The sequence below is a fragment of the Limanda limanda genome, chromosome 3 (assembly GCF_963576545.1).
Source record: "Limanda limanda chromosome 3, fLimLim1.1, whole genome shotgun sequence".
In the NCBI taxonomy this organism is placed as follows: domain Eukaryota; kingdom Metazoa; phylum Chordata; class Actinopteri; order Pleuronectiformes; family Pleuronectidae; genus Limanda; species Limanda limanda.
The window spans coordinates 26,416,041-26,441,417 of record NC_083638.1 but is presented as its reverse complement, the minus strand read 5'-3'; the positions used below and the strand labels follow the sequence as shown (position 1 = coordinate 26,441,417).

The window sequence follows — 25,377 nt, the reverse complement described above, 5'->3', positions numbered from 1 at the left end:
AGTATATAGTAATAATGGCAGCAACAGTATATATAATAATAGTAAATAAATATAATAATAATAATAATAACATGTACACATGTATAAATATGTCTATATAGACTTATATATACAAATAATATACAGAAAGTATGATATAATATATGGTAGAGGTGTAAATATAAGTATTTGACTATACAATAGATAATATATACTATGAGTGTAAGAATATGTAGACAAAGTGTGCAAAAGACAATTTTATTGTATAAACTGATATATAATATCAATATGGTTTATATTAACACATATGACTGACATATGATGTGAAGTAAGTGTTCCAATTAATGGAGCGGAGTGTTGTACAGGGTATACAGTGCAAGGAGACAGGTAGCCTATATTTAGTGCTCTCTATAATATAATATATTATATAATAAAATAATGAGAAGATAAAGAGTTTTTTTTATTCTTAAGTGTGTGAGAAGCAAATATAAACAGTGACATTTCATCTTCAGTAGTTTGGTAAACACAGGTCCTGAGTTCCCAGCCTGGATCAGAGAGTTTGTGTTCCAGACTCTTCTGACTGCATCACATAAGTTTGGATCAGACACAGTGAAGTGGATCTATTTGAATGGAACCAGAACAGCTGGTGAAGAAGCTCTCGCTCTGCCCCTTTAACCCGATCACCCCTCTCCTCGTCTCCCTCTCTGCTCCCCGTCTCGACGCTTTGTGTTCACCCTCGCTCCTCCGGATCATGGCCGCTCACTCCACCGACGAACCCTTCCCCTTCCACGGGCTGCTGCCCAAGAAAGAGACCGGCGCCGCGTCGTACCTCACCCGGTTCCCCGAGCACGATGGCCGAGGGGTGCTCGTCGCCATCCTCGACACCGGCGTGGACCCCGGGGCCCCCGGCATGCAGGTAAACCCGAGCGGCTGTCTCACGGTTGTCAGTTAGCTTCTAGCTAGCTAAGCTAAAGGCCCCACTCTTTCACATAATCTACACACAGCCATGTAGCTTGATAGCATCGAGGAACGCACACGGAAACTGTGGCAATAAGCTTCATAGCATTCATGACAACTAAACCAAACTGCAAGAATCGATAACATGTATTTCGTCCTTTTGCCAAATGACATTAAAAGGCCAGAATGGTTTACAGTTAACCAACTGGTTACCTAGCACGTTAGCCCAGCCTATACAATCTGCATTATTCTGCTTTAGGTTTCTCAATAAACACAAGTTGTCCTTTCAGGTGGTTCAATCTGATCTATTTGTTGTGGCCTGGTTAATGTGAGTTTAATTAAATAACTACGGTTCGGTTAACGAGACGTGCAGAGCTGCACCTTAAGTGCCAAGTCACACCGGAGTCCCGGTAGTTAGCTTCACAGTGCTAACTTTATTGGTAGGAACCTGCTGGTTCTCACACCGTTGTGGTCGGGAGGTTAGTTGGCTCCTTGTTAATAGATTAAGGTCAGCCATTTGTTTTCAGACATATGTTGTCTTTCTGTAATCCCGGTTTAAAGAGGACAGAGACTGAATCAGCTCCCATTCAGTGTGTAAACAAATATCCTCCCATCGATAGGGTTTGTGTGCAGCTTAGCTTTAAGATCAGATTCAAGTGACAGGTTTTTGATCTTTGTTGTTGTTTTATTAATGCTGTGCTGTGTCAGAGGCTGGATATGTTTTCCTTACCCTCAGATTTTTGATCTTCTACGTAAAGTGCCCAGAGATAATGATATTTTGATTTGGCGCTACACAAATAAAATTGAATTTGGTGTCTGTAAAGCTGTGTCAGTGTCTGAATATGTACTCTACTAAATGATTATTGTTCCCTTAGGTCACGACAGAGGGGAAGCCAAAGATCATTGATATCATTGATACGACCGGCAGCGGGGACGTGAACATGGCCACGGTGGCAGAACCTAAAGACGGGACAATCGCTGGCCTTTCTGGCCGAATACTTACGGTCAGTAGACGACTTTTGGTAACAGCTGTCACAGAATCGCTGTTGCTGATGTTAAGTCATTTTGTAGTAATGTGTTATCATTTCTTTAAACCAAATTAGATAATTTGACCCAAACTTGATATATTTTCTTCATATCTGTCTCACACTGAGTCTTTTTCTGTCTTTCAGATTCCTCCTGCCTGGGTCAATCCTTCAGGGAACTATCGCATTGGAGTTAAAAATGGCTATGAATTCTTCCCTAAGGCTCTTAAAGAAAGAATACAGGTAGGAATACGGGGACTTTATTTATGTACCAGCTCTGCCATGGCTTTGATTTTTTGACTCTATAATTGTGCATTATAATATATAGCTATAACTAGTACACAGGACTCTACATTGTCAAATCTGTAAAACAATTAGAATAAATGTCGGCTTTTGTCAATGTTGTTAAGGCACTTTAACTTTTGTTTACTAGAAAGAGCGTAAGGAGAAGATATGGGACCCACCACACAGAGCGGCGCTTGCTGAGGCCTCCCGAAAGACAGAAGAGTTTGACCTTTCCCACCCGACGCCCTCACAGGTTAGACCTGCGAAGTGGAGCTCTTGATTACTCATAACCTTTGCATGCTAGTCATAGCAAGGTATGTTTCCTTTTCGGATTTGTCTCTTTCACATGTATCCCTCAACCCTGCTTTCTCCCCCTCCTAGATAGAGAAGTTGCAGAAAGAAGAGTTGCAGAGTCAGTCTGAGCTGCTGGCATCTCTAGAAAAGAAGTACAGTGATCCTGGTCCTGTATATGACTGTGTGCTTTGGCATGATGGAGTCACATGGAGGTACCCATACTACATCTATTCCCTCATAATCCATGATTCTGTCCTCTCTTTCTAGTCTTGTTACCACTTTGTTTATGTTTTTATTTATCTGTTTAAATTTTCATTTTTAGGGCTGTCGTGGACACTTCAGAATGTGGAGAGCTGTCCCAGTGCACTGTGCTGTGCTCCTACAGAGAGACTCAAGAATACGCCACATTAGGAAATGCTGAGATGCTTAACTACTCTATTAATATTTATGATGAGGGAAATACACTCTGCATTGTCACCAGTGGAGGTAAACCAATCCTAGCACAAGATGAGTATTTGTTTTTCAGTTGCTCCATTGTGTTATCTCCATTCTAACTTGCCTGTGTGCTTTTAAAGGGGCTCATGGGACCCACGTGGGAAGCATCGCAGCAGGTTACTTCCCAGATGAACCAGAGCGCAATGGTGTGGCCCCAGGTGCCCAGATCCTGGCTTTGAAGATTGGAGACACCCGCCTTAGCACCATGGAAACAGGCACAGGACTCATCCGTGCAGTAAGTTGCACAGGCGCAGGATATTAAAGTTTAGCTTATAGTGTTGTTTTCTAACCTTTTAACATTTTTGGTTTATCTAATGTCTTTGTCACATAAAGATGATTGAAGTAATCAACTACAAGTGCGACCTGGTAAACTACAGCTATGGAGAAGCCACTCATTGGCCCAATTCAGGGTAAGTATTGCTTAGTGGTAACAATGGGGTGTTTCCTTGTGTGGGTTAATTTGTTTTGCACATTTATGGTCGCTTATTTTTGTCATTTCTTTCCATTTTAGGAGGATTTGTGAGGTGATCACAGAGGCTGTCCAGAAGCACAATGTGATATTTGTCTCAAGTGCAGGAAACAACGGCCCGTGTCTCTCTACTGTTGGCTGCCCAGGGGGAACCACTAGCAGTGTCATAGGTACACACACAGAAAAAACACATATACATGGAAAAGGTATATCTTAGTTTAATATTTGAATTGTATGCACTCTGAAGTGTCGGAGTGGAATTAGGAGTTGGCGTGTGGGTACAACAAAATTTCTTACATTCCTGCTCTCTTCTTTTTCCCCAAAGGAGTTGGAGCGTATGTGACTCCAGATATGATGGTGGCAGAATATTCTCTGAGGGAGAAACTCCCAGCTAACCAGTACACCTGGTCGTCCAGGGGCCCCAGTACAGACGGGGCCCTGGGGGTCAGCATCAGTGCCCCTGGTGGTGCCATTGCGTCTGTACCCAACTGGACTCTTCGTGGTACCCAGCTGATGAACGGGACATCCATGTCATCGCCTAATGCCTGTGGAGGCATTGCACTGATCCTCTCGGGTGTGTTCTTGGACTAATATTTGATGCCTGAATATATATATTCCAAGTGTGTATGACTGTAAATCTAATGCTAGTTTGTGATTTTTGTGTGATAAAGGTCTGAAGCAGAACGGGATCCATCCCTCTGCTCCTGCCGTCAGGAGAGCGCTGGAAAACACAGCTCTGAAGGTTGATGACATTGAGGTTTTCGCACAGGGCCATGGAATAATCCAGGTAATGTGACTTAAGTTAATTTTGTGGTTTATTTTTCTGTCTCTTTTAACAGTCTCATGTTCTTTAATTTTTTCACTGTAAGTGCTGTTAAATGTATTTCTTTAAGTAATTTCCTCTGTTTCCTTCTCTCAGGTGGACAAGGCATTAGACTACCTCACTCAACATGCCTCTTTACCCACAAGCCACCTTGGCTTCTCAATAAGCGTGGGAACACAGAGAGGTATCTACCTCAGGGACCCAGGCCAAATTCTTGCCCCTTCAGATCATGGAGTAGGAATTGAACCCATCTTCCCAGAGAACACAGGTGCTGTTCCTACTAGGGAGCACATTCACAGCGTTTTATTTGAGTATTTTCTATTTTTTAAAAACACAATCTGTCTTTCTCTAATACCTTTCACAGAAAACTCTGAGCGAATCTCCTTGCAGCTGCACTTGGCGCTCACATGTGCTGCCCCTTGGGTCCAGTGTCCCTCACATCTAGAGCTGATGAACCAGTGTCGTCACGTCAATGTCCGCGTAGATCCTATCGGACTGAGAGAGGGAGTGCACTACACAGAGGTAGAGGACAGGGAGGAAGAGGAAAAACATGGAGCTGTCTCAGCCGAGTCTGTTTTAATGTTAATCTGATCACTGTGAATGTGTTTGTTTAGGTGTGTGGGTACGATACAGCAGCACCAAGCTGCGGCCCACTGTTCAGAGTTCCCATCACGGTTATTATCCCTGCCAAGTGAGTTCTTCTGTTAATTTGGCTTCCTTTAACTTATAGCCAGAGGTTTGCATGAGTGTGTCTGACAGCTCTGTGTGTCTCTCTTCAGAGTGACGGATAATCGTAATCAGGAGGTGGCTTTCACGGACGTTCACTTTAGACCCGGTCAGATCAGACGCCACTTCATCACCGTTCCTCAGGGAGCCTCCTGGGCAGGTGAGCGTTCTGCACTTATATGTTGTGTTCAAATGGTGCAATTCCAGGGCACACGAGTTAATTTATTCATATATTATCAAGAATCCTTTTTATATACAGCTGTCAACTAGTGACAAAATTGCAACATGAATGTATGCACTCATAACATAGCTTAAGGCTGTGTGCTGCTGCTGGTTTTTGTGGATGAATGAAACGAGTGTTAAATTGCACTGTATGTGAGATACAAACTGCCTTAAAGTGTAATTTAAGTCTAACTTATTTTGATTAGCCCTGCAGAAACCCTGTAACACCTGTAGTATCATGTACGCCTCATAGGGTTTTGTTCAACGTATCCAATGTTGAATTTAGCTCTGTTTCGATTCAAAAGTTAATGATACATTTCACTCTGGTTTTAGTTACACTTGAGGAAGTGACTTTCATTTCTGGTTTTATTTGAACATTTAGATTTATTTTACATTTCAAAATGTAACTGCTGGTGTCAGTGCAACATTTTAATTTTGACTTCTTCCTGTCTTCCCCCCCCCCCACTTCATGGTCTCTCTGGTTCCTTTCTCACCCTCACCTGCCTCCCCTCTCCTCCCTGTTGTTCTGTTATTCACCTCTCTGTCCTGCAGAGATTACACTGACTTCTCATTCAGGAGATGTGTCGTCAAAGTTTGTTCTCCATGCCGTGCACCTGGTCAAACAGAAGGCGTACAGAGCTAATGAATTCTACAAGTTCTCTTCACTATTGGAAAAAGGCTCTTTAACAGAGGCTTTTCCTGTGCTGGTACATATATTTTATTTATAATAAGCATTTATTTGAAGTCAGAGTCAGATATATTAATAAAGGCCAATGCAAGTAACTCCATTTCTTAGATGCATGCAATATAACAATGTCGGATTAATCCTCTTTGTTTTTATCTCCTCTCCAGTCAGGTCGGATCGTAGAGTTTTGCATTGCTCGCTGGTGGGCGAGCCTGGGTGACGTCACAGTGGACTACAGCATCTCGTTCCATGGACTCAGCACATCTCCTTCTCCCTTGCACATAGTAAGAATACAGACGCAGCACAAAATAAGTTGCAGTGTCAGTTCTCTTTGCTTTGTTTTTCTCTGACTCTTGTGTGTCTCTACCCAGCTTGCATCAGAGGGAGTGACGAGTTTTGAAGTGTCATCGCCTCTGAGGTACGAGGAGGTTTCGCCCGCTATTACCCTCAAGTCCTGGGTTCAGCCTCTCAGGTAACACACATGCTCACTCACGTACATATGTATATATTGCTGTGTGATAACAGTGCTGTTCATCGTGTGATCCCTGTTGTCTCTTTTTGGTTTTAGGCCTTTAAGCTCAAAGATAAAAGCTTTGGGAATGAGGGATGTTCTACCCAATAACAGACAAGTCTACGAGATAGTCCTCACCTACAGTTTTCACCAGGTACTGCCAGTGCAACACAAGAGAAACAATTTTTTTTTTTAGCTTTAATATATGTGTGTATAATATTAATTTGTTCTGTCCTCAGCCGAAGAGTGGAGAGGTTACCCCGAGCTGTCCCACGCTGTGTGAGCTGCTGTACGAGTCTGAGTTTGACAGTCAGCTCTGGATGCTGTTCGATCAGAACAAGAGACTACTGGGCTCAGGAGACGCCTACCCACACCAGGTACACTCAGACAAGATGTGACTGCACCTAAGATTAGGGACGGGAATCGGCAGGGACCTCCCGATACGATACTATCACGATACTTAGGTGGTGATACGATATGTATTGCGATTTCTGTTGGTATTGCGATTCTGTAAGTATTGCGATTCGATATTATGCTTTCCTGGGATTTCTTTTGGTTATTTTTTTTTTTTAAATACTGGACCATGGAAACATGTTGAATCATTCCTTCAAATACAACACAGTCAAATTCACTTAGAGCTTTACCAGTTTTATTTCAAATATTAACATTAACTTAATGACTGCCGAGCAGCCAATAGAGAAAATAAATAAAAATGTGCCCTATTATTGTATAGCCCCTGTCAACTGCACACAAACTGACAGATTAAGAAATGTATGCCACTTAGGCTACTTTTAAACAATAAATAAAAGGTAAATTAAATAGAATGAATAAAAGTTTACTTAAAATATAAACTTTGAAATAAACAAAAAGTAGGCTATTGTTGTTTGCATGTAGCCGATGCAAAGCTAGTGCTTGGGTATGTTTAGATTCTTGTGCAAAAACAAGAGCTGGTCAACATGCTCTGGGGTGATGTTGCTCCCCCAATATACCCCCCGGTATAAACCAATAAATATGTTTTTTTTTTAAAAACGATTTGGGAGGCAGCATATCGATTTTAAAATCGTCATTCACAAGAATCGCGATTTGTAACTGAATAGATTTTTTCCCCCATCCCTACCTAAGATTACATGTTTTTTCATCGCAAGATGTTCACACTTATCGGTAGCTCTCTTTCCCGAGATAGGATTTGGAATTAGAACCCAGATTTCTCTGCCGTGTTTACTAGTTGTTACCAGGCATTGAATCGGTATGACAACAAAATACTGCAGACAAGGAAACTAAATTCTTGTCCTCAGACACGTGGAGAGGAACATGCTTCTGTTCACACTGCAATGGGATCTGTTTGTGTGATGACATTTTCAACCCGTGTTAGAAATTATGATGGTGACCGTTAACACACGCCTCATTAAGAAGAGGCGTGTGTTGTCATATTTGTTTTAAAAGACATTTAAAAAAAAAAAAGGAATAAAAGGTTATGATGATAGGAATATGAAAAGTACACACATAAGGTGCAAGAAACAAGTGACCCGTTTACTTACTTGAATACTCACACAGCTTTTGTCTTCTCTGACCTGCTGCATTTATACACAGATTTATAGTTACCATGTTACTGCAGGGCATCTAAACCAATGGTTTCTGATCTGAATAATCACACTAATTATGGATAAGAAGGAGGAGAATAAGTTCCTTGCGTGCACTATATAAACTGAACTGTATCATCTCTCTTCTGTCTGTTTGACCTCGCAGTATTCCCTGAAGCTGGAAAAGGGGGACTACACCGTGCGCCTGCAAGTCCGCCACGAGCAGTCCAGTGAGCTGGAGCGACTGAAGGACCTGCCATTTGTGGTGTCTCACCGTCTGTCCACAACCCTCAGTCTGGATGTGTACGAGTCGCATCGAGCCGCCCTCATGGCCAAGAAGAAGGCCAACTCTGTCACCCTGTGCCCGGGTGCCACTCAGCCTTTCTACGTCACGGCCTTGCCAGACGACAAGTGAGTCAAACTGGCCAGACTGCTTCAGTACAAGTTTATAAAAGGATTATAAGAAGGCCTCACCCGATGGGTATGACTGGTGCCTGGTCACAGCACAGAAGAGGTCTCACTGACATTAACAGTCGTTCAATTTCTCCCATGAAATGTAACATGAGGCTGAGGAGGAAACCGCTGTCGCTTGAGATCCCTTCATTCTCTTGCAATCTGTAGGAGACAGATTAAATTATCCTCAAATGAAAAGTATAAAGATCATTGTATAATTTATCAAATGTAACTTAGGTATGCATTCAGTTTCTGATAATCTTTTCAGGCTGGGAAAGAGTGATGTTTACTCTCACTTACTATATTCTATTTAGTCTCAAACTATAGTCTAAAATATTCTCTGCATTAATATCATTGAATGTGACATTGCAGTATTTATTCTTTCTATCTTTGTGTTTCTTCCCCTCTCAGGATCCCCAAAGGGACGTGTCCAGGTTGCTATCTCTCAGGCTCCCTCGTTGTCTCCAAGAGCGAGTATGGCAAGAAAGCAGTGAGTGACTCTCTATATTTTCAATTTCACACAGACTCGAGTGAATGCAGAACAAACCCACAGGGTAAAAGGTCTTTTCAGTTATCAGGGCCGCCCTGACAATCCTAGCCAATGATGTAAAGTCTGAAATTTAGTCATTAAATATGTGAAGTAGCTGTGGTTCTGATGATCAGGGTCAAAGACCAGCGCTTTTTGCTTTACACTTAAAAAAATTCTGTCAGATTTACTCTTTCTCCCATGACTTTCAGACCTCAGTCTGGTCTCTTGCTTCTTAAAGTGGTTTCCATCCTTTCGGTTAATGCATGTTCTTTTTTCTGACTTAATTGCCTTTGTCCATTGTTCTGTAAAAACAGTCTGATGTTGCTTATGTCAGATTGAAACACGATGGATCTGGTTGTTTATTGAATCTGCCTACGACTGACTTACACTGGTTACAATTAATCTGGGCCAAGTTATCAATATTTCACCTAACCTGGAACTGAGAAAAATATTAGGTTTAGCAAAAAGGAGGGATTTGCCTGGTTTCAGCTTTTATACTGTTTGTCTGTGCTAGTATATAAATAAATGGCACAAATGAAAATGACATTGTAACCAGCAACTTAAGCAGTTTTGGTTTTAACCATTAGACCAACTTTGTGTGTTTGTCAAAAACCACAAATTAATCTGATGCACATTAGCAAAAACCTCACAACAATTGGGCATGTTTTATCTCCAGGGTCTTTCCTTGATATCTTTCTGGTCTGCTAGAGCTCATCGTTGTCTTTATGGAGCTGCTTCATACACATCTGAATACTCTCCATCTTTATTATGTTTGTGGTTGAACTCACTGTACTTAGTGGCTCTAATGCAAAGGACTGTAAACATTATCAGTCATTTAAACTTTTTTAATGTTTCACTTCGCATTGTTGGAGACCTATTTAAGTCAAACACACACAGTATTTAAACAGACAATATTTGTCAGTCTAATTAGTGAGATAGAAACCTGAGATTCACACCACTGTTTTCTGCATCACATGTTATACGGCAGGTCTGACAGGTAGGTGACAGACAGACTCTCTGAATGAGGGTGACAGATCAAATGAAGACAGAGAGCGAATCCTTTTTGGTGTATTTGTGTTTTCTCTTCCTCACTGTGTGTTATTCTGACCACCAGGGGCAGGCCTCTGCAAAGCGACAAGGAAAGTTTAAAAAGGTACTGGATGAGCTAGAAACACTGTACAACAGAGCTTCCACTGCTCTCCTACCATTTGGAAAATGGCCTATTCCAAACTCTAAGTTGGGATTTGTTGCATATGCATTAATCATGTCAAAGCATGTCAATATTTCTGTATATAAGTTTGCATCATAGCTGGCAGTTGTTTTGATAGGGAGAAGTTAAAGTTTTCTGGTGGTCAGTGAAATTATTAATATATCAGTAATTGATCAACTTTTATAACTGGGTGTTAAAAAGCTTTTTTCTTCACAAATTAAAGAGAGAGAGAGAAGCAGAGGGAGTTGGTTTGTAGGAAGAGGGTGAAAATCTGCTGATTCAGAGTAGAGAAAGAGAATTTGTTGAATGTGTCAGTTTTTGGTTTTTCATTAAACTAACTCTTTTGTGTTCAAACAGGACATCGTACCAGTCGTTTACCATCTAATTCCTGCTCCCAACAAAACCAAGAATGGAGGGAAGGAGAAGGACAAGGAAGCTGACAAAGAGAAAGATGTGAAAGAGGAATTTGCAGAAGCCATGCGGGACTTGAAGATTCAGTGGATGACCAAGTGTGTACAGTTTCTCATCTGCTTACTTTAAATGGAAAATGTCCAAAGCAGCTAGATCTGGAAAATGTCCTGACTTCTGCGCATGTCTGATACTAGCTTTATTCTTTCAGTTCTCACTCGTCCATGTGTCCGGTCTCCTCTTTGCTTTTCAGGTTGGACTCCAGCTCCATCTATGAAGAACTGATGGAAAACCACCTGGATTACCTTCCACTGCATGTGCAAAGACTGCACCAGCTGGACTCCGAGAAGGTAACAGAGCACCCGAGCAAGAGAAAAGGGCAAATGGAGGAAACTGTGTCAGGAGTATTGATTTATTTTGAACCAGATTTTATAATCTCTGCTCACAGTCATTCCTCCTGTTTGTGTTCAGGAGCGTGTCAAACGTCTCAGGGAGGTGGTGACAGCTGCCGACATCGTCATCTCCCACATTGACCAGACAGCCCTGGCTGTTTACCTGACGTTGAAGACAGACCCTCGGCCCGATGCCGCCTCTATCAAGACGTATGTCAAACTAAAGAATCCTAATAAGAGTAGAAATGTGAATCCTGTAGTAGCTCGTGGTAGATAATGTTAGGAAATTTAAGATCAATATCAGGTAACAGATTTTTGTTACGGTCACTACTAAGCAATTAACTCCATCCAGTAATTCTCATTCATGACGCTTCATGGCCTGACTTTAAATAGATGGTATTTGCTATTTTGTAAGTTGTCTCAATTATTTTTGCCTAAAACCTAACTATTTCACAATAGTTTTTTTTTTTATTAGTGTTAATATGTCTGCGGATGTTGTCTTTGAGGTGGTCCACCTCTGCCACAGAATACCAGGAAACCCTGAGTAGATCATCCAAAGCCCACGGTCTTATTTTGCACATCTGCATTTCAGTGACATGGAGAAGCAGAAGTCGTCTCTGCTGGACGCTCTGTGTAGGAAGGGCTGTGCGCTGGCTGACCAGCTCCTGCTGCCCCCCGCGCTGCAGGAAGGTGCCAGTGCCCTCTCCACGGAACAAATAACAACAACAACAATAACAACAGTTGCAGCAGCAGTAGTAGTAGAGGAGGAGGAAGAGGAGGATGGGTTGCAGGTGGCGAGCAGTTCTGATGACGCCGTGCAGAACGTGGCTAAAGTTCTGACAGATACGTTTTGGGAGGTGCAGAAGTGGGCAGAGCTAACTGACTCCAAGGTGAGCAAAGGGTTCAACCGAAGTGAATGACTTGGTACCTTGCAAACACAATTACACTGAACTCTTTCAAATTGTTCTTCTTTCAATATATTTTCCATGTGTTCAAGGATAAGGCTGACTTTTATCTCTCTATTCTCTACTTTTCTCAATGTCAACAAATTCCATGAAAAGACCAAAATGTGTTTTTCTTCCTTCCTAATTTTAACGCCGCACTAAGCCAGAGTCCAATGCTTCCATCCTAAGACACATCTTTATATAATGCTCCACAAATATATATCAGGACCCAATTTTCTGGACTTCACCCACAGGTCATAATGAAACCAGCTTAAGACTCTTCTTACCTGTTGTTTCATCGACACTGAGTGCAGTAATAGCAGTAATTTAGTATTTACATCAGCTGGAAGTTGTTGTGAATGTGGGACTGAGTTAAATCCAACTACAATGTCCAGTTTCATAGGATTAAAGAAACAAATTCTTTGCTGGGTTTCGTCTTTTCATGGTTGTTTTTTGGTTGAATTACAAAATACATTAACACTGAAGTTATCATCTTTTAAGATAGATAGATAGACGGATACTTTATTAATCCCGAGGGAAATTCAGATCATCCAGAGCTTATACAGTTAAAACCAAGAATGGAGGGATTTAATAGCATCATCTAATGTTTGATGTTGTTTTCATCCCTTTGCTTGTTATTTTCCCCCACCTCAGTTTAAAAGCATTGTGTCATCAGTCATAACATTGAAGGTCTTAAACTAAAACACTGCTCTCCTGCGGCTTCGCACCTGAAAATGTGGATTTAATGTATGTTGCTGTAAAAAGCTTGCCACTTTTATACTAATTCAGTTAAGTAATATATTTTGTTTGTCTTTTTGCCTTTTCAACTGCTCAGGTGTTGATGTTTTCATACAAACATGCTCTTGTGAACAAGATGTACAGCCGGGCCTTAAAATATGCTTCAAAGATGGTGGAGGAGAAGCCCAGCAAAGAGAACATGAAGAACTGCATCCAGGTATCACAAGAGTGACGTCTGATGTCTGTCCCAACCGGAAATATTTGCTAGATACTTTGTAGAATAACATTTAAAAAAACATATTCATGATTGTTTTGTTAATTTCCTGTTTCTCGTTTTCCAGCTAATGCGACATCTACGATGGACACACTGCGCCACCTACAGTGAGAACTGGCTTCCTGTCATGTACCCAACTGACTACACGCCTTACTAGGCGCACACACACACTCACACACACACACACACACACTCACAAATGCATGAACAACACGGCCACTCACGGTCCATTACAAGGGTAGTTTGATAATGTGTCCCTCAGGGTCACATGGTCTATGCATCTGACCAACCAGCTGTCTCCTGAGAGTTTCTTTATTTTAGATTGAGATGTAGGTGAGCACCAAAATGAAGGACAACGCTGTGTGTAAGCAGTTGATACACTCGACACCTTATGGGAGGGTGGAGTCATGTATTGTTGAACATCACAGCTGTGCTGAGCCACGTAGCGATACCACCTCGGCTGTTTGAATATCATCAACAGAGAGAACTTTGTGATACTGTAGTTCAGTGATATCTTGATATTGTCTTTGATTTTGGTGTTATCTACACATGTGGAGGCTTTCAATCCACCCCCCCCCCCCCCCTCAGCTGTTTGGGCCCCATACCAATAACCTCATTATCTCATGTAAAGACTGTGAAAGGGCCAGTGTGGACTCCAGGGACTCGTCCCAACTCTTTAAAACACTGAAGTCACTTTCAGAAAAACCACAACAGAATGATGCGTCAGCGCAAAGTCGGGAGGACTCACTATGTTGGGACAAACCAGGGCAGGCATCTGCCTGATCCTGGAATCAAGAGGAAGGAAGTCTCGGACAGAACTTAGTCTGTCTCTTTGTTTTTTAACGACTCCAGGATGGCCGGGTTTATACAGTCAACGTTGAATCTTGTCTGTCTTGAGAGCTGATTACACAGTCTCAACACACAACAATGCTGAGGTGCCTTTCTTCACGTACCTTACCTTCTCTGATGGGACGAAAGATGAAGTGCAAGGGTTTTGACCACTGACGGATGCAGAATCAGCAGCGTCTGTCAGCACTCTGCCACTTGCTGTCATTTCTCCCATCAGCCTTTGGTGTCAATATGGTTTATAAGCTTGTATCAGCAGTGTGACGTGTCCGGCCACCCTATGCAGGTTGTTGGTGACTTGTCAGGATCCTACAAACCTGCTCTCTCGGCTTCTACCTCCAGAGGTGTTGTTCACCCATGTCACACTGCGGATACCCAAACACCACATTTGACGACCATCACACAGACCTCACTTAACACAGTCTCAGTTGGAAGAAGCGATAGGATGATCACATCACATCACACTGTAAAAATGTTCATGTCGTAGTCAAGTTTTTTCTCTGCCGCATTTCAAATGTTGCATTTGTACACAATGTCATAAAATGTACAGACACACATATTATGATTCAATAGGTATATAATACAAATATTATTCTAATCAATGTATTTTGCATATATGCATGTCTTCTAGGATGTAAGAAAAAATAGTTTTATTTGGAAGATTTTTAGTCAGAAACAAGATTTTGACAATATCCACTTTCTTAGTGTGTGTTGTGAATGATTTTATGTGAACCTGTGAGCATATTGTGTGTACGTGAACAGAACTAAAACGATTGCCATTTAGAGGGGGGGGGGTTCCCTCAGAAGTTTATTGTTTTATCTCCCTCACACATTATTTACTTGGAAGGACTAAGCCAGTGGTTTTGTATGTTTTATAACAAATCACATCACAGTGACCCATTGTGCTTATTTGGTTATTTTAGACATTTTTTGGGGAGCTATTCTTCCAGCTTATCTTTGGTTTCCATTCATTTCTTTCCATGATGAACATTGAGTCTGAATTCATTCCAATTTCTCTGGCATCTACTTACAATGGAGTCGAACATCAAATCGTAACCGTTTCACACAGCAACCGCCTGGAGGAGCAGGCTGCAGAGCTAGATTATTTTAATAATCTCAGTGTCAACTTCATTGTTTTCAGACTTTTCAGTTTCCCCTGAAGCTTCACTTTACTTGGGCGGCTACTACCCGAGACCTGAGAACAGACTTTAATGTGGAAATGAGGGGAGTTCCCCTTTGAGCAAGTGTGAAACCTGCTTATTTTCGATGTCATATGGAAATGAATGGATGGCTGGAATAGTTGATGCATTTGAAAATGGTTAGCATTCATTTGAAGTGTATGTGATTTTTAGTTAAGGAGCTAAAACATGAAAAAACCCTGCTATGGTCCTTTTTAGAATGAACAACAGACACGAACAACACGTTCAGTCGTTTCCTGTTTATATTTGTGAGTTTTCCCTTTTTTCACTTCTGTAAAACAAACAGTTCCTGCCACACGCTGTAGTATGGTCAGTTTAACCCAATTAGGGTTTTCCCATGTTAATTATGAAGGCTGAAAAGTTTGAGCAGTAAAACTAAAGATGGGGAAATTGGACATTTTAACGTTTTGTAGAAGAAGGAAATAAGGGTATACAGTAAGGATTTTACCTCATGGTGTTGTCTGTCCCTCATGTTTTCTGTCCGCTCATAAGTGGAAGGTACAAACTTAAGAATGTAAAAGCAGCTGCTTTCAAGCCGAGGCCTTTAGTCCTCATGGGAATAATCAACCTTTTTTGGGATGACCATTACATGAGAAGCAAATCAATGGTCACAACTCATGTTGACCCAGGGGCAGCAACACTTTGCGTTTCTGTTTTTAGCTGTGATTTGTTTTCACGTTTTGCAGCAGCCTCAGCACAGGCCTCTCCAAGTGCACATGGACTTTACAGGAGCGATGTGGTTTTGGTTTTTGAAAAAAATTTGTGTCGATAATCTTTACTTGTTTTTTTTGCATCTTTTCTGTTCTGTTCTCTATCCGTGTCTTTTTTTTCACCTTTTCTTCCTCCTGTGTTCGAGTTTTGGTTCAGACAGACGTCATGTTCAGGGCTCCGCAGTCGTCCGTACGCGTTTGCCGATGACAGTCTCTCCGAGAACGGCCTTAACTTTCACCGCAGGACTGAACCGTCCAGTTCTGGCACCAGACAGTCGCCTCATATCTGTTGCTCCCCACGCCGCTGGTGTCAGGAAGAGTTTAAACTTCTGGATGTTGAGTGTTTGTATTTATAGTCATGAAATGTAGTAAATGCCAATGTTTTACTGAATGTTGATGGGATGAGGTTGAATGCGCTCAGTATTATTTTATACCCATTCTTCCTCCATAACATGTGGGAAAGACCTGAGCTACTGTCACAACATTTTGTGCTCACATGGAATTCAAGTCACAAACAAGGAAAATGACACTGAATAAAAATTATTCGGAAGAAACTGGTCGTCTCACACACTTATTTACAGCTAATACGATTTGAATGTCAACCTGTCATATTTTTGTTGTGTTCTTCAATATGAGAATTTATTATACATTATACATGAGTTTATAGAGACATGACTAGATAAAGTACAAGACAAAAAAGGTTTTCTTCCAATTTCCTTATACTGTATTAAACATTCAAATGTCAAAAATAATCCGAACGAGGGCATTTCCTTAGTGACCCTTACCCAAACTGCGATAGGGCAACAAATGACTACAAAACTTGAAAATGTTTTAAAAATATTAATTGTACTACTAAAAATGTCAAAGATATTTGATGTATATTAATTTTTACAAATATCAACTCACATCTGAGAGGCTGGTTTGGCATTTGTGGAGATATTAGGGGCTAATCTTCAGACGTAGAAAACCCACACATGCCTCCATACTGCTCCTGTGGTGTCACCCAAGTGTCCACAAGCCCCGACATTAATATTAAACTCGAAACAAGGTCATTTACACCAAGTTTTAAAGCCTAAATGTCAGCTGATATCTGACGAGATGCATTCAGGGACTGTCAGAAATGCCATCATCATCTAGCTTAATACTTCTGGTGTTTAAACAAGTTGCGTTTTCATTATTTATGCATGTGATTTCAGTGACTTTCTAAACTGTTCCGAAAGGAATTAAGATGATGTCCACTCGGAGGTAAAAGGCCCAGTGTATGTGACCCCATTCTTCACCTTATCTCAGTCATGCTGCTGTTTTCATGTGTTTTTTAAAAAACTGGAAAAACAAATCCAAACGGACACACACTATATTTAACAAAAATAATATCCTCTACAAAAAAAGAGAACATCTGTGATGCTGGTAACGAAGCTTATAGCGTAAGTTCAGTCAGGAAGACTTTCAGAGGTAACTATGATCTCAATCAGCCAATCATGTTTTTGCTGCCAAACTTTAAATCTGTTCTCTATGTCACTGTCAGTGGGATTTGGGTTAAGGGCTAACCCAAACCCAAATACTGTGACCGACACATCCTCATTCGAAGCCCTATGACTTTTTAACAAGAAACTCAAGCACTTCAGGGGGTCTGATGTAAGAGCCCCATAACCCCTAGGGCCCACAGGCCTGCACCCAGTGAGCCAGTTCAGTGATCCAACCACTCCTTTTCTGTGTCTCCCTTTCTGCACGTCCCCATGAAGATTTTCATGTCTCCGTCCTCCGCCACTAAACTTGTGTGAAAAGTCTTTTTAAAGTTCTCGGTGAAAGTCAGATCAGACTCCATCCTGACCCTGTTGGCCCAGATCACCTTCGTCCCGGGTCGACAGAAATGCTTCATGGTGGCCAGGAGCTCGGGTAGGAAGTCGTGGTGGTAGACCACATCGGCTGCCAGCACGTAGTCGTACCTGTGGAGGGATGCAGGGTAGGTGGGCTCAAGGTCGTAGCTCCAGGACAGAACCTCCACCTTGGGCAGGTGTCTGCAACGCCCCCTGGTGTTCCTCATCACATTTGCCCTGAGGTTACTCAACACATCCGGTAAGTCGGTGACTGTGACCACAGCTCCTGAGGATGCAGAAATATGACATGGGTCAACATCATCATCACAGTAGCAGGAAAGGAGCTCACTGGAGGCCAAATACATAATTTCCAACGCAGTACCAATAAGAACAGGAAGATGATGTCGTGATGGGTTCCAGAACAGCATATCAGCAAATTAGAATAAAAAACAATAAAATAATACCTTTCACCAGAGCCCTACTGATTTATTTGATAAAAATCAATACACGATGCAAGTCTTTCACTTCTTTATCAGCCTTTGTGTTTGCCAATATGAGACATTTGATGGTCTATGATCACAAAGGTTTAAGTGTCATGTTGGGGAGAAAGACACCTTCCATTTCTTTTCCTAAGCTGACGTCCTTTAACTGGTGTGTTTGTCATTTGACAGCTCACCAAGCAGTGTGGCCACGATGGTGACCAGTCCTGTCCCTGCTCCCAGCTCCAGCACCTCCTTCCCCTGTAGGTTCACCTCCTCCCTGTTGTTGTCCAGGAAGGAGCACAGAGCCAGCGCCTGCACCAAAACAAAAACCGGCAGGAATAAATCACGCTGCTGAGGTGAGATGTAAAGAAACTTTTAGCACGGGTACAAATTACTCACTGCCGGCCACATGACTGCTCCAAAGGAGTCTATGGATTCATAGATGACGATGTCCTCCCCTGCGTAGTGGTAGATGTCTTTACCAAGGCTGCACATGATGCTGGGAGTCCAGGCCGGGGGTTTGAACAGCTGTGCAGCAGTTTGTTTCTCTAACATCTGTTCTGTAAATGCATATAATTTCACTCACAGTAAAAACAAAAATGTAAATTCACAGAGAATAGACCCTGACGGGAAAACAAAGAGATGATAAGTCTTAACAAAAACAACTGAACAGATAACCCCGAAACTTGGTGGAAGGATGCGCCGTGAGTCCAGGAAGAACCCATTTAATTCTGGTAGGGCTCTGGGTCAGGGGGCGGATCCTGGCATTTCTTATCACCATCATTTACATCACAAGACGGACAGCTATCCACTCTGGCCAGGTCTCTAACCTATTCCAGGGCCATAATTCAGAGACATTCAAATCTAATTTTAAGAACCTGTGTGTCTTTGGACTGTGGGAGGAAGAAAACCTGCCCTGACATTGGGAGAACATGTAAACTCACCTGAAATCTCTTCATCGCTGGCCGTGTTGCTGCAGTTTGAATCACCCCTCTCAGGTTTGTCCTTCTCGTCCATGACGACCATGATCGTCTCCATCTCTTCATCAAAATCATCCTCATCCTCATTTTCTTCTTCTTCGGCATCTCTTCTCTCAGACTCTGTCTCATCATTATAACTTTCCTGGTTGTCTCTTTCTTCATCTTCATCCCTGTTTCCTTCCTCCCTCACTCTCAGCTGATCCTGGATTTCAAGCCCCTCTTCACCTTCCTCCTCTTCATCTTCATCTTCTTCCTCGTCTCTGCTTCTCATACAAAAGGTCTCCTCCACAAAATATGAGGTTAAAGCTTCCATGTAAAATATTCTGAACTGTTGGAAAAATATATTATCAGTTACACATGAAAACTTAAAGAATACATCAAATGCATTAGAGAATAAGCTTAATATTTAAGGTAATTATGTTTTTAGTCTCTCCTACTATTGTCTCCAGTATCTCCCTTAAATTAAGTACAATAAAATTAGAATTTTTTTTTTAAATGATTTTTAGTGAGAGAAAACACACTCGTACAAACCTTGACATATCCAAACTCCTCACCTTAAGTACTTCCCCCCCAAAACCTCATGATCAGATTTCTTTGACGGTTGATGACCTACCTGCTGTCGCTCTCCGGTAAAAACTCTCAGGAACAAAGTGACTGCATCTGAAGACGTCTGACTGCACGGTTATAAAGACTCAGCATCTTGGAGGACACACCCATCCTCACCACAAGGGCACGAGGGTATTTTTAGAGCCGTGCCCCTGAGAAATCAACACAAACAAACAGGAGTATGTAGATTCAAACGGCCGCCCCCACCCACGCACGCACACAACAACAAACAACAAAGATGACTCGGAGAGGGACTCATGTCACATCAACAGTTCTAGATCCTTCTATTGGCTTTCGTGACCAGATAACTCTGATTTGGACACGATGATTGGAGGACAGTCAGTCCAGATATAGCACGCATATTTGTGCTCAGCTTGAAAGCATCTTGACAATGTGTTTGAATGTGTTTTGTTAACAAAAGGCTCTAAAACTGATTTCAATGTCTATTAAGTTGCTGTCACTTCTACTGCAGGTGTCCTTAAAGCCGAGAGTCTGTTAAGAAATACAATCTGGGCCGTGTTGTTTGCTTTTCCTGTAATGGCCTGAATTGCTCCAGCAGACATTGCAGGTAACAGGATCAGGCTGGCATGCAGCGGGCATGCGTCGACCCCCCCCCCTCCACCGAGCAAAAGAAAGGGGTCTTTTGATCTGCACCTCAATCCGACCTCACCTCGGTTACATTTTAACAGCGTTTGACCATGAGGCATCATCCCAGTTTAAGTTTCAAAAACCAGAACTACATCCAGGAGCTCTGGGCGCTTTGACATGTTAATGGGGAGCGAGGGAGAAGTGCAGTCGTGGTGATGATGTGTCGCAGCCTTATTTGGAAGAAAAAAGACGAGTTTTTGAGCTTCATCTTAGCTCTGCCTCCCAGTGAAAGGACGTTGGTGAAGTGATGAAGTGAACTGATACCTCCACAAGGCCACAGACCATTTTCAGCTGCCGGGTGTTTGTTTGTCTTGACCATCGTACACGGAGCTTCACTGCCAGCATTAATGATCTCTGGTCCTCTTTAATCCAGCCCTTCATCACTCCTCTCCCTCTGAGGCCAAGCAACACACGTCAATAAAAAGACGAGGAGCTACGGGATAGAAAATGACCTGGATCTGGAATCCAGGTCAAAGTATCAGATTTACCAGGTCACATAGTAATAATGGCTGGTGGCTCTAACTTAGTGTTGTCTTACCAAAAGAATCACAAAAAACTGGTGAGTTTCCCAAACCTACAAAAATTGTTGATATCACTGAAGCAGTCCTCACTGCCCAAAATATAATTCTTTAATTTGATCTCTTCAAAAGTGTTTTGCTGGTGATGTAAACCAAAGAAGAACCAGAAACACAAAAAACCTTCACATTAATGAGACACTTTTACCAAATGTCTACATGTCTAAAGGGGAATTATGTATCTATTCCATTTGCTGGATTTGCTGAATACATTTGGAAGTTAGGTTTTTACTTTGTTTTTTACCCAATGTTATTATCAGGTTCATACTGATGTCATGACTAAACTCTGACATAAAGAGTTGTTGGATTTGTGTTGGGCTCTTTTGAATATGGACTCTTACCTGTGTTTGCCTTGTGTTTGGATTTGTGTTCATTCTGATTTCTGTGTTTAATTTTGAAGTTTGTTTCCTCCTTTGTCTCTAACTCAACTTCCTGTCTTTGTCCTGTTTTCCACTCCTGTGATCGTCTGTACCATGTGTTTCACCTGTGTTCAATTATCCCCGCCTACCTTGTGTATAGAAGTGTCAGTGCTTCCCTTTGTCTTGGTCAGTTTGTCGTTGGTTCTCACTGTCTTGTTTCCAGGGTCTTCTTGTTCCTAGTGTTTCTACATTTTTTTCAGTTTAGCCTTCTTTGTTTTTTCTACTTTCCAGTGTTTTTCTGTTATTTGGTCCTTGATTTTTGTATGTACCTTTACTAAATTACACTTTTTGTTTTATATTTTTTGGCTCAACCAGCAACTCTGACAACCTGTATTATGAAAACAGGGGATCTACCATTTTCTTGTCATGCAAATGGCTTGAGAAGTACAAAAATTAACAAAATATTATTTTAGAAAGTTTTCTGTGGTTAAATGAAAGTTATAGTGAACTTCTGGTAAATACAACAAAACTGGTTGATTTTAACCAATTTATTTTTGGTCCAACTGGTGCAACGTTTGCTCATCTTAAATGCTTGATACCTTGAACTTTCCATCCAAAGAATGAAAAGTCCAGTATTCACTCTCTTGTGTCTCTGATTTTGGTCTCCACCAGCTCCTCTAAGAATCTGTCTGTCATGGTGCTCCGTGTCTGTCTGCTGTTCTGTGTTGAGCAGGAAGTGAACAGAGCATTTTAGCAGAAAAAGAAGCCACGAGGTGAGAGTCAACCGGAACAGTTCTGTGTTTCTGAGCCATATGAAAAAGCCTTCGAGTGTATCCAGACATACAGAGTTGCCAGTTTATCAACATTTAAATTAAATGTAAAGCAACAGTCCTCATTAGTCATTTTGGAGTTAAATAACATTGTATTATATTGAAATGTGTCAAGTGGACAAAGGTAAATACACCAGTTATTACCTTTTATATATTAGAATACACTGTAAAAACATGGATTTCATCTTGATATCTTTAAATAAAAGTTTTAAACAAGGAAGCATAAAGTAAAAACATTAAGACATTTATTCAAGACATATAAAAACACATTTACATTTAGCAAGGTAACGCAGCAGTGACACAGTATCGACTTGACCCCTGTCGAACTCTGTCTGTTTTCTCAGTTCAGGCAGCAGCTTCTCCTCAGGCCGTGTCCTTCCTCCAGGCCCAGAACAGTTTGATGCTCAGGCTCGGGAGGTCGTACAGCTCCTCCAGGTGGAAGCGCTGCTGGAAGCGATCCACAAAGCTGTTCTCTGGGTCCAGGCGGAAACGCATAGCCCAGAGGATCTGTGTGTTGTCCTGGCACAGGTGGTCGAAGGTGTCCATCAGCTCTTCCAGGTACGGGTGGGAGTACACCACGTCGGCCGCCAGGATGTAGTCAAAGCAGTGGGTGGCGCTGGGGAAACGCTGCTCCACATCCTTACCCCAGAAGAGCTCAGTGACCTGGAGAAGATTTAGGGTTGATTAGGTTAGTAATACACAAATATGTTCTATCTTGATTCATAAAAGTTAGTTTCTTTAAAGGAAAAGTCCACTTTTAACTACTTTTAGATAGTTTTTTTTAATACCATCCATTTGGCCTTAGTGACACTGGAAATATCACATGAGAGTAGATTACATTTGGTCCTTGACCCCCAAAACATACCCAGAAAATAATAAGTAAATTGTAATATATCATTATTTCACACATTAATCAAACTCAAAAATAGCAAACACGATAATCAAAACCCACCAGGGGGACGTATTTGCACCGGCCCTTTGTATTGTGCTGAACATTGTACCGGAGGTTCCCCAACACGTCTGGCAGGTCAGTGGACGTCACCTTAGCACCTGAAGAAGAAAGGCAGTGCAGTTGAGGGTTAAAGGGAATAATACAGAGACTTAACATTGACAGATAACGTCAAAGGGATAAATATGGTTACTGGATTGTTTAGTTTCTGTACCTAACAGGCTGGACACGATGGAGACCAGTCCGGTCCCTGCACCTAGTTCAATCACATTTTTGTCAGTCAGGTTGTATTTGTCCTGGTTGGTCTCTAAGAAATGACACAGCACCATTGCCTGGTTGGGAGACACAAGTCTGTCACCAGTGTGGCTTAAAATGAACAGAAGTAGAATATAGGGACATTAAGTTTGGGCGTACCGAGGGCCAGAGGACAGCTCCGTAGAGGTCAGTGGACTCTTTGATGCGGATCTTCAGGTCAGAGAAGATGTACCCCTCCCAGGCCTCCGAGCCAATGAGGGAGGGGAGGAAATGCCGAGACATTATGGCTTTAGCCAGCTCTGCTTCCACAGGATAAAAGAACACATTTTTATTTTGAGCTTTTCAAAAACCAAATTTCACAAATCACTAGTGGAAATAATTACAATTTCAGTCTCACTGGCGTCATATACTGGTGCACCTCAATGGTGTGAAGCTGTAATTAATATCATTAGCTGCGCTTCTTTTTATGACCAGTACAAATGTATGCAGTGACTAAAAATACCTCCAGAGCAAATAGCAGCTGTATTGAAGATACTCTTTTGATAGTTTTGTTTTAGAGTTGTACATGTCTGCATATATATACATACTGTATATCTTTTAGAGTCCGCTCCCATGGATCGTTGACAGTTTTGAGCACTGCTGTTTCCCCGTATTTGATACGAGATGTTTCAAGATTTTTTCTCCTTGCCACATTATACTACAAGAGTGACGACGCAGAAACACACGCTGCACAATTACTTCTAGATAGATAGATATGTACTAAGTAAATTCATCTACCTCTGAATTGTCATATTCATCATGAAATCCCAGTAGGCTCCACAGTGCTGTTTGTCAGACCTCAATTTATTTTTGCTTGATTTTGTCATTTATAATTGTTGAGGCTCTTAGTTCCCTTGATTGAAGACTGGATCATCAAGGTTGATCATCTTCAGCAGACCCCAAAAACAAGACTTTACATGAGACACGTGCACAATTATAATTTTGTGCCCTATGTTCCGTTAAACGCTGGTGCAAACATAGAAAAAGCTTTGCCTCCTGGTCAGTATTGGCAGATGTCTCTGCGATTCTCTCCACCGCTGCACGTCACCTCAAAGAGACGCTGAAGTTCTGACAGGTTCACATCAGGCAGACGAGTTGTTTGTTTCCATTTCACATTACAGATTACACAGAATTCTCTGCTCTATAAATGAATCACATTGAGGCTCATGATGCCTCCACTGATCCAGTTGTGTTGCTCTGTAACATTATGCCAGTGTGTCAGACTCCAGCTATGAGAGCTATCAGGGCGTATGACACACAGCTCCAGTTATGTAAGACGGGGTTAGAGAGAAGGTCAGGGGAGCCCACAGAGACAATGAATGATGAGGTCGGGGTCTTCTCCCTTTAAAGCTGTTGTATAAATAACAGTTTATATCTGTCATTAACAAGCAGCCAGTCTTTTATAGGGAATTAGTATTTCAACACAACCACAAATCTTCAAGTTCGGACATTACTTCATACGCAGCAGGTTTTAAGGATTTATCTTGAATAAAACTTTGGGAAGGTTTAAAAAAGAACAGCCTAAATTAATGCAACTGTAATAAGTTTGTTTTATTGTGCATGACTCCAATTTCTTACCTTCTTTAGTCTTGGAGTCCTCTGTGGTCTTAGACTGTTGAGACTCCATGTCTGCAGAAATCCAATCAGGAGGCAGGGACCGAAAAAAGATCTAGGCCAACTGTTTCTCTCCTTCTTGTCCAAGATGAAGTCCTTTGGATTTGAGTCAAACTGGATCCAGATATCTAGCAGGCCCTCAACCGTCACCCTCTGTGGCTTTAAGTTACACACAAATACAGTATTTCCTGACTTCTTGTCCAAGCTCCCCACATTTCTTGCGCTCTCTGGCTCGAACCCCTCGGTGCAGCTGTAAAAGTGACTGACAGCAGCACCTGCTCCACCAGGCTGCTGAGCTGGAGCCTCCCGGGGAGGAGGAGGAGGAGTAGAGTGATTACAGGACGGATATAAAGAAAACTTTAGTGAGGAAGAAAACTAAAGTTAATACAGAATTAATGCGGAAAATATTTTTAGATGAAGAAGTTTATATATATATGTGTGTGTTGCAGGCTGGGTGTGTATTTGTGTA

At 41.8% G+C, this 25,377-nt stretch overlaps 3 protein-coding genes across 4 annotated transcripts; 1 reads left to right on the top strand and 2 right to left on the bottom strand.

Moving 5' to 3' along the window:
• Window positions 1-713: 713 nt before the first annotated feature.
• Window positions 714-13,570, top strand: tpp2 (tripeptidyl peptidase 2). 2 transcript variants are annotated; one of them, XM_061068188.1, is made up of 29 exons: window positions 714-895; window positions 1,812-1,940; window positions 2,109-2,204; window positions 2,395-2,499; window positions 2,628-2,752; window positions 2,863-3,026; window positions 3,116-3,270; window positions 3,369-3,445; window positions 3,547-3,674; window positions 3,830-4,078; window positions 4,176-4,291; window positions 4,424-4,595; window positions 4,692-4,849; window positions 4,942-5,018; window positions 5,107-5,213; window positions 5,828-5,982; window positions 6,128-6,244; window positions 6,332-6,432; window positions 6,529-6,625; window positions 6,711-6,848; window positions 8,218-8,462; window positions 8,916-8,994; window positions 10,148-10,186; window positions 10,601-10,752; window positions 10,905-11,001; window positions 11,123-11,253; window positions 11,636-11,933; window positions 12,823-12,942; window positions 13,067-13,570. In XM_061068188.1, the coding sequence occupies exons 1-29, from the start codon at window positions 731-733 to the stop codon at window positions 13,154-13,156; spliced, it is 3,882 nt and encodes a 1,293-aa protein (XP_060924171.1). In that variant the 5' UTR covers window positions 714-730; the 3' UTR covers window positions 13,157-13,570. The 2 variants fall into 2 exon arrangements, with proteins under 2 accessions (XP_060924171.1, XP_060924172.1); XM_061068189.1 differs by lacking the exon at window positions 10,148-10,186.
• Window positions 13,571-17,441: 3,871 nt separating this feature from the next.
• Window positions 17,442-19,304, bottom strand: LOC132998164 (protein-lysine methyltransferase METTL21C-like). The gene is made up of 4 exons (XM_061067663.1): window positions 18,998-19,304; window positions 18,453-18,613; window positions 18,248-18,365; window positions 17,442-17,857 (listed from the first exon to the last, which is right to left on the bottom strand). The coding sequence occupies exons 1-4, from the start codon at window positions 19,302-19,304 to the stop codon at window positions 17,442-17,444; spliced, it is 1,002 nt and encodes a 333-aa protein (XP_060923646.1).
• A 3,110-nt stretch (window positions 19,305-22,414) lies between these two features.
• Window positions 22,415-24,921, bottom strand: mettl21e (methyltransferase like 21e). Its single transcript, XM_061067662.1, has 5 exons — window positions 24,873-24,921; window positions 23,415-23,557; window positions 23,215-23,332; window positions 23,004-23,101; window positions 22,415-22,714 (listed from the first exon to the last, which is right to left on the bottom strand). Exons 1-5 carry the CDS (start codon window positions 24,919-24,921, stop codon window positions 22,415-22,417), a joined length of 708 nt encoding a protein of 235 aa, XP_060923645.1.
• Between the last annotated feature and the right edge of the window lie 456 nt (window positions 24,922-25,377).

Coding starts and splice junctions, on each gene's coding strand:
- tpp2 (XM_061068188.1), top strand. CDS start 731: ATGGCCGCTCACTCCACCGACGAACCCTTCCCCTTCCACGGGCTGCTG. Junction 5,983..6,127: donor CAGAGGCTTTTCCTGTGCTG/GTACATATATTT, acceptor TCTCCTCTCCAG/TCAGGTCGGATCGTAGAGTT. Junction 11,934..12,822: donor CAGAGCTAACTGACTCCAAG/GTGAGCAAAGGG, acceptor TCAACTGCTCAG/GTGTTGATGTTTTCATACAA.
- LOC132998164 (XM_061067663.1), bottom strand. CDS start 19,304: ATGAGAAGCAGAGACGAGGAAGAAGATGAAGATGAAGAGGAGGAAGGT. Junction 18,614..18,997: donor CAGCGATGAAGAGATTTCAG/GTGAGTTTACAT, acceptor ATGCATTTACAG/AACAGATGTTAGAGAAACAA. Junction 18,366..18,452: donor GAGCAGTCATGTGGCCGGCA/GTGAGTAATTTG, acceptor GTTTTGGTGCAG/GCGCTGGCTCTGTGCTCCTT.
- mettl21e (XM_061067662.1), bottom strand. CDS start 24,921: ATGGAGTCTCAACAGTCTAAGACCACAGAGGACTCCAAGACTAAAGAA. Junction 23,558..24,872: donor GGACTCCAAGACTAAAGAAG/GTAAGAAATTGG, acceptor ATCCTGTGGAAG/CAGAGCTGGCTAAAGCCATA. Junction 22,715..23,003: donor GGTGCAAATACGTCCCCCTG/GTGGGTTTTGAT, acceptor AATCTTCTCCAG/GTCACTGAGCTCTTCTGGGG.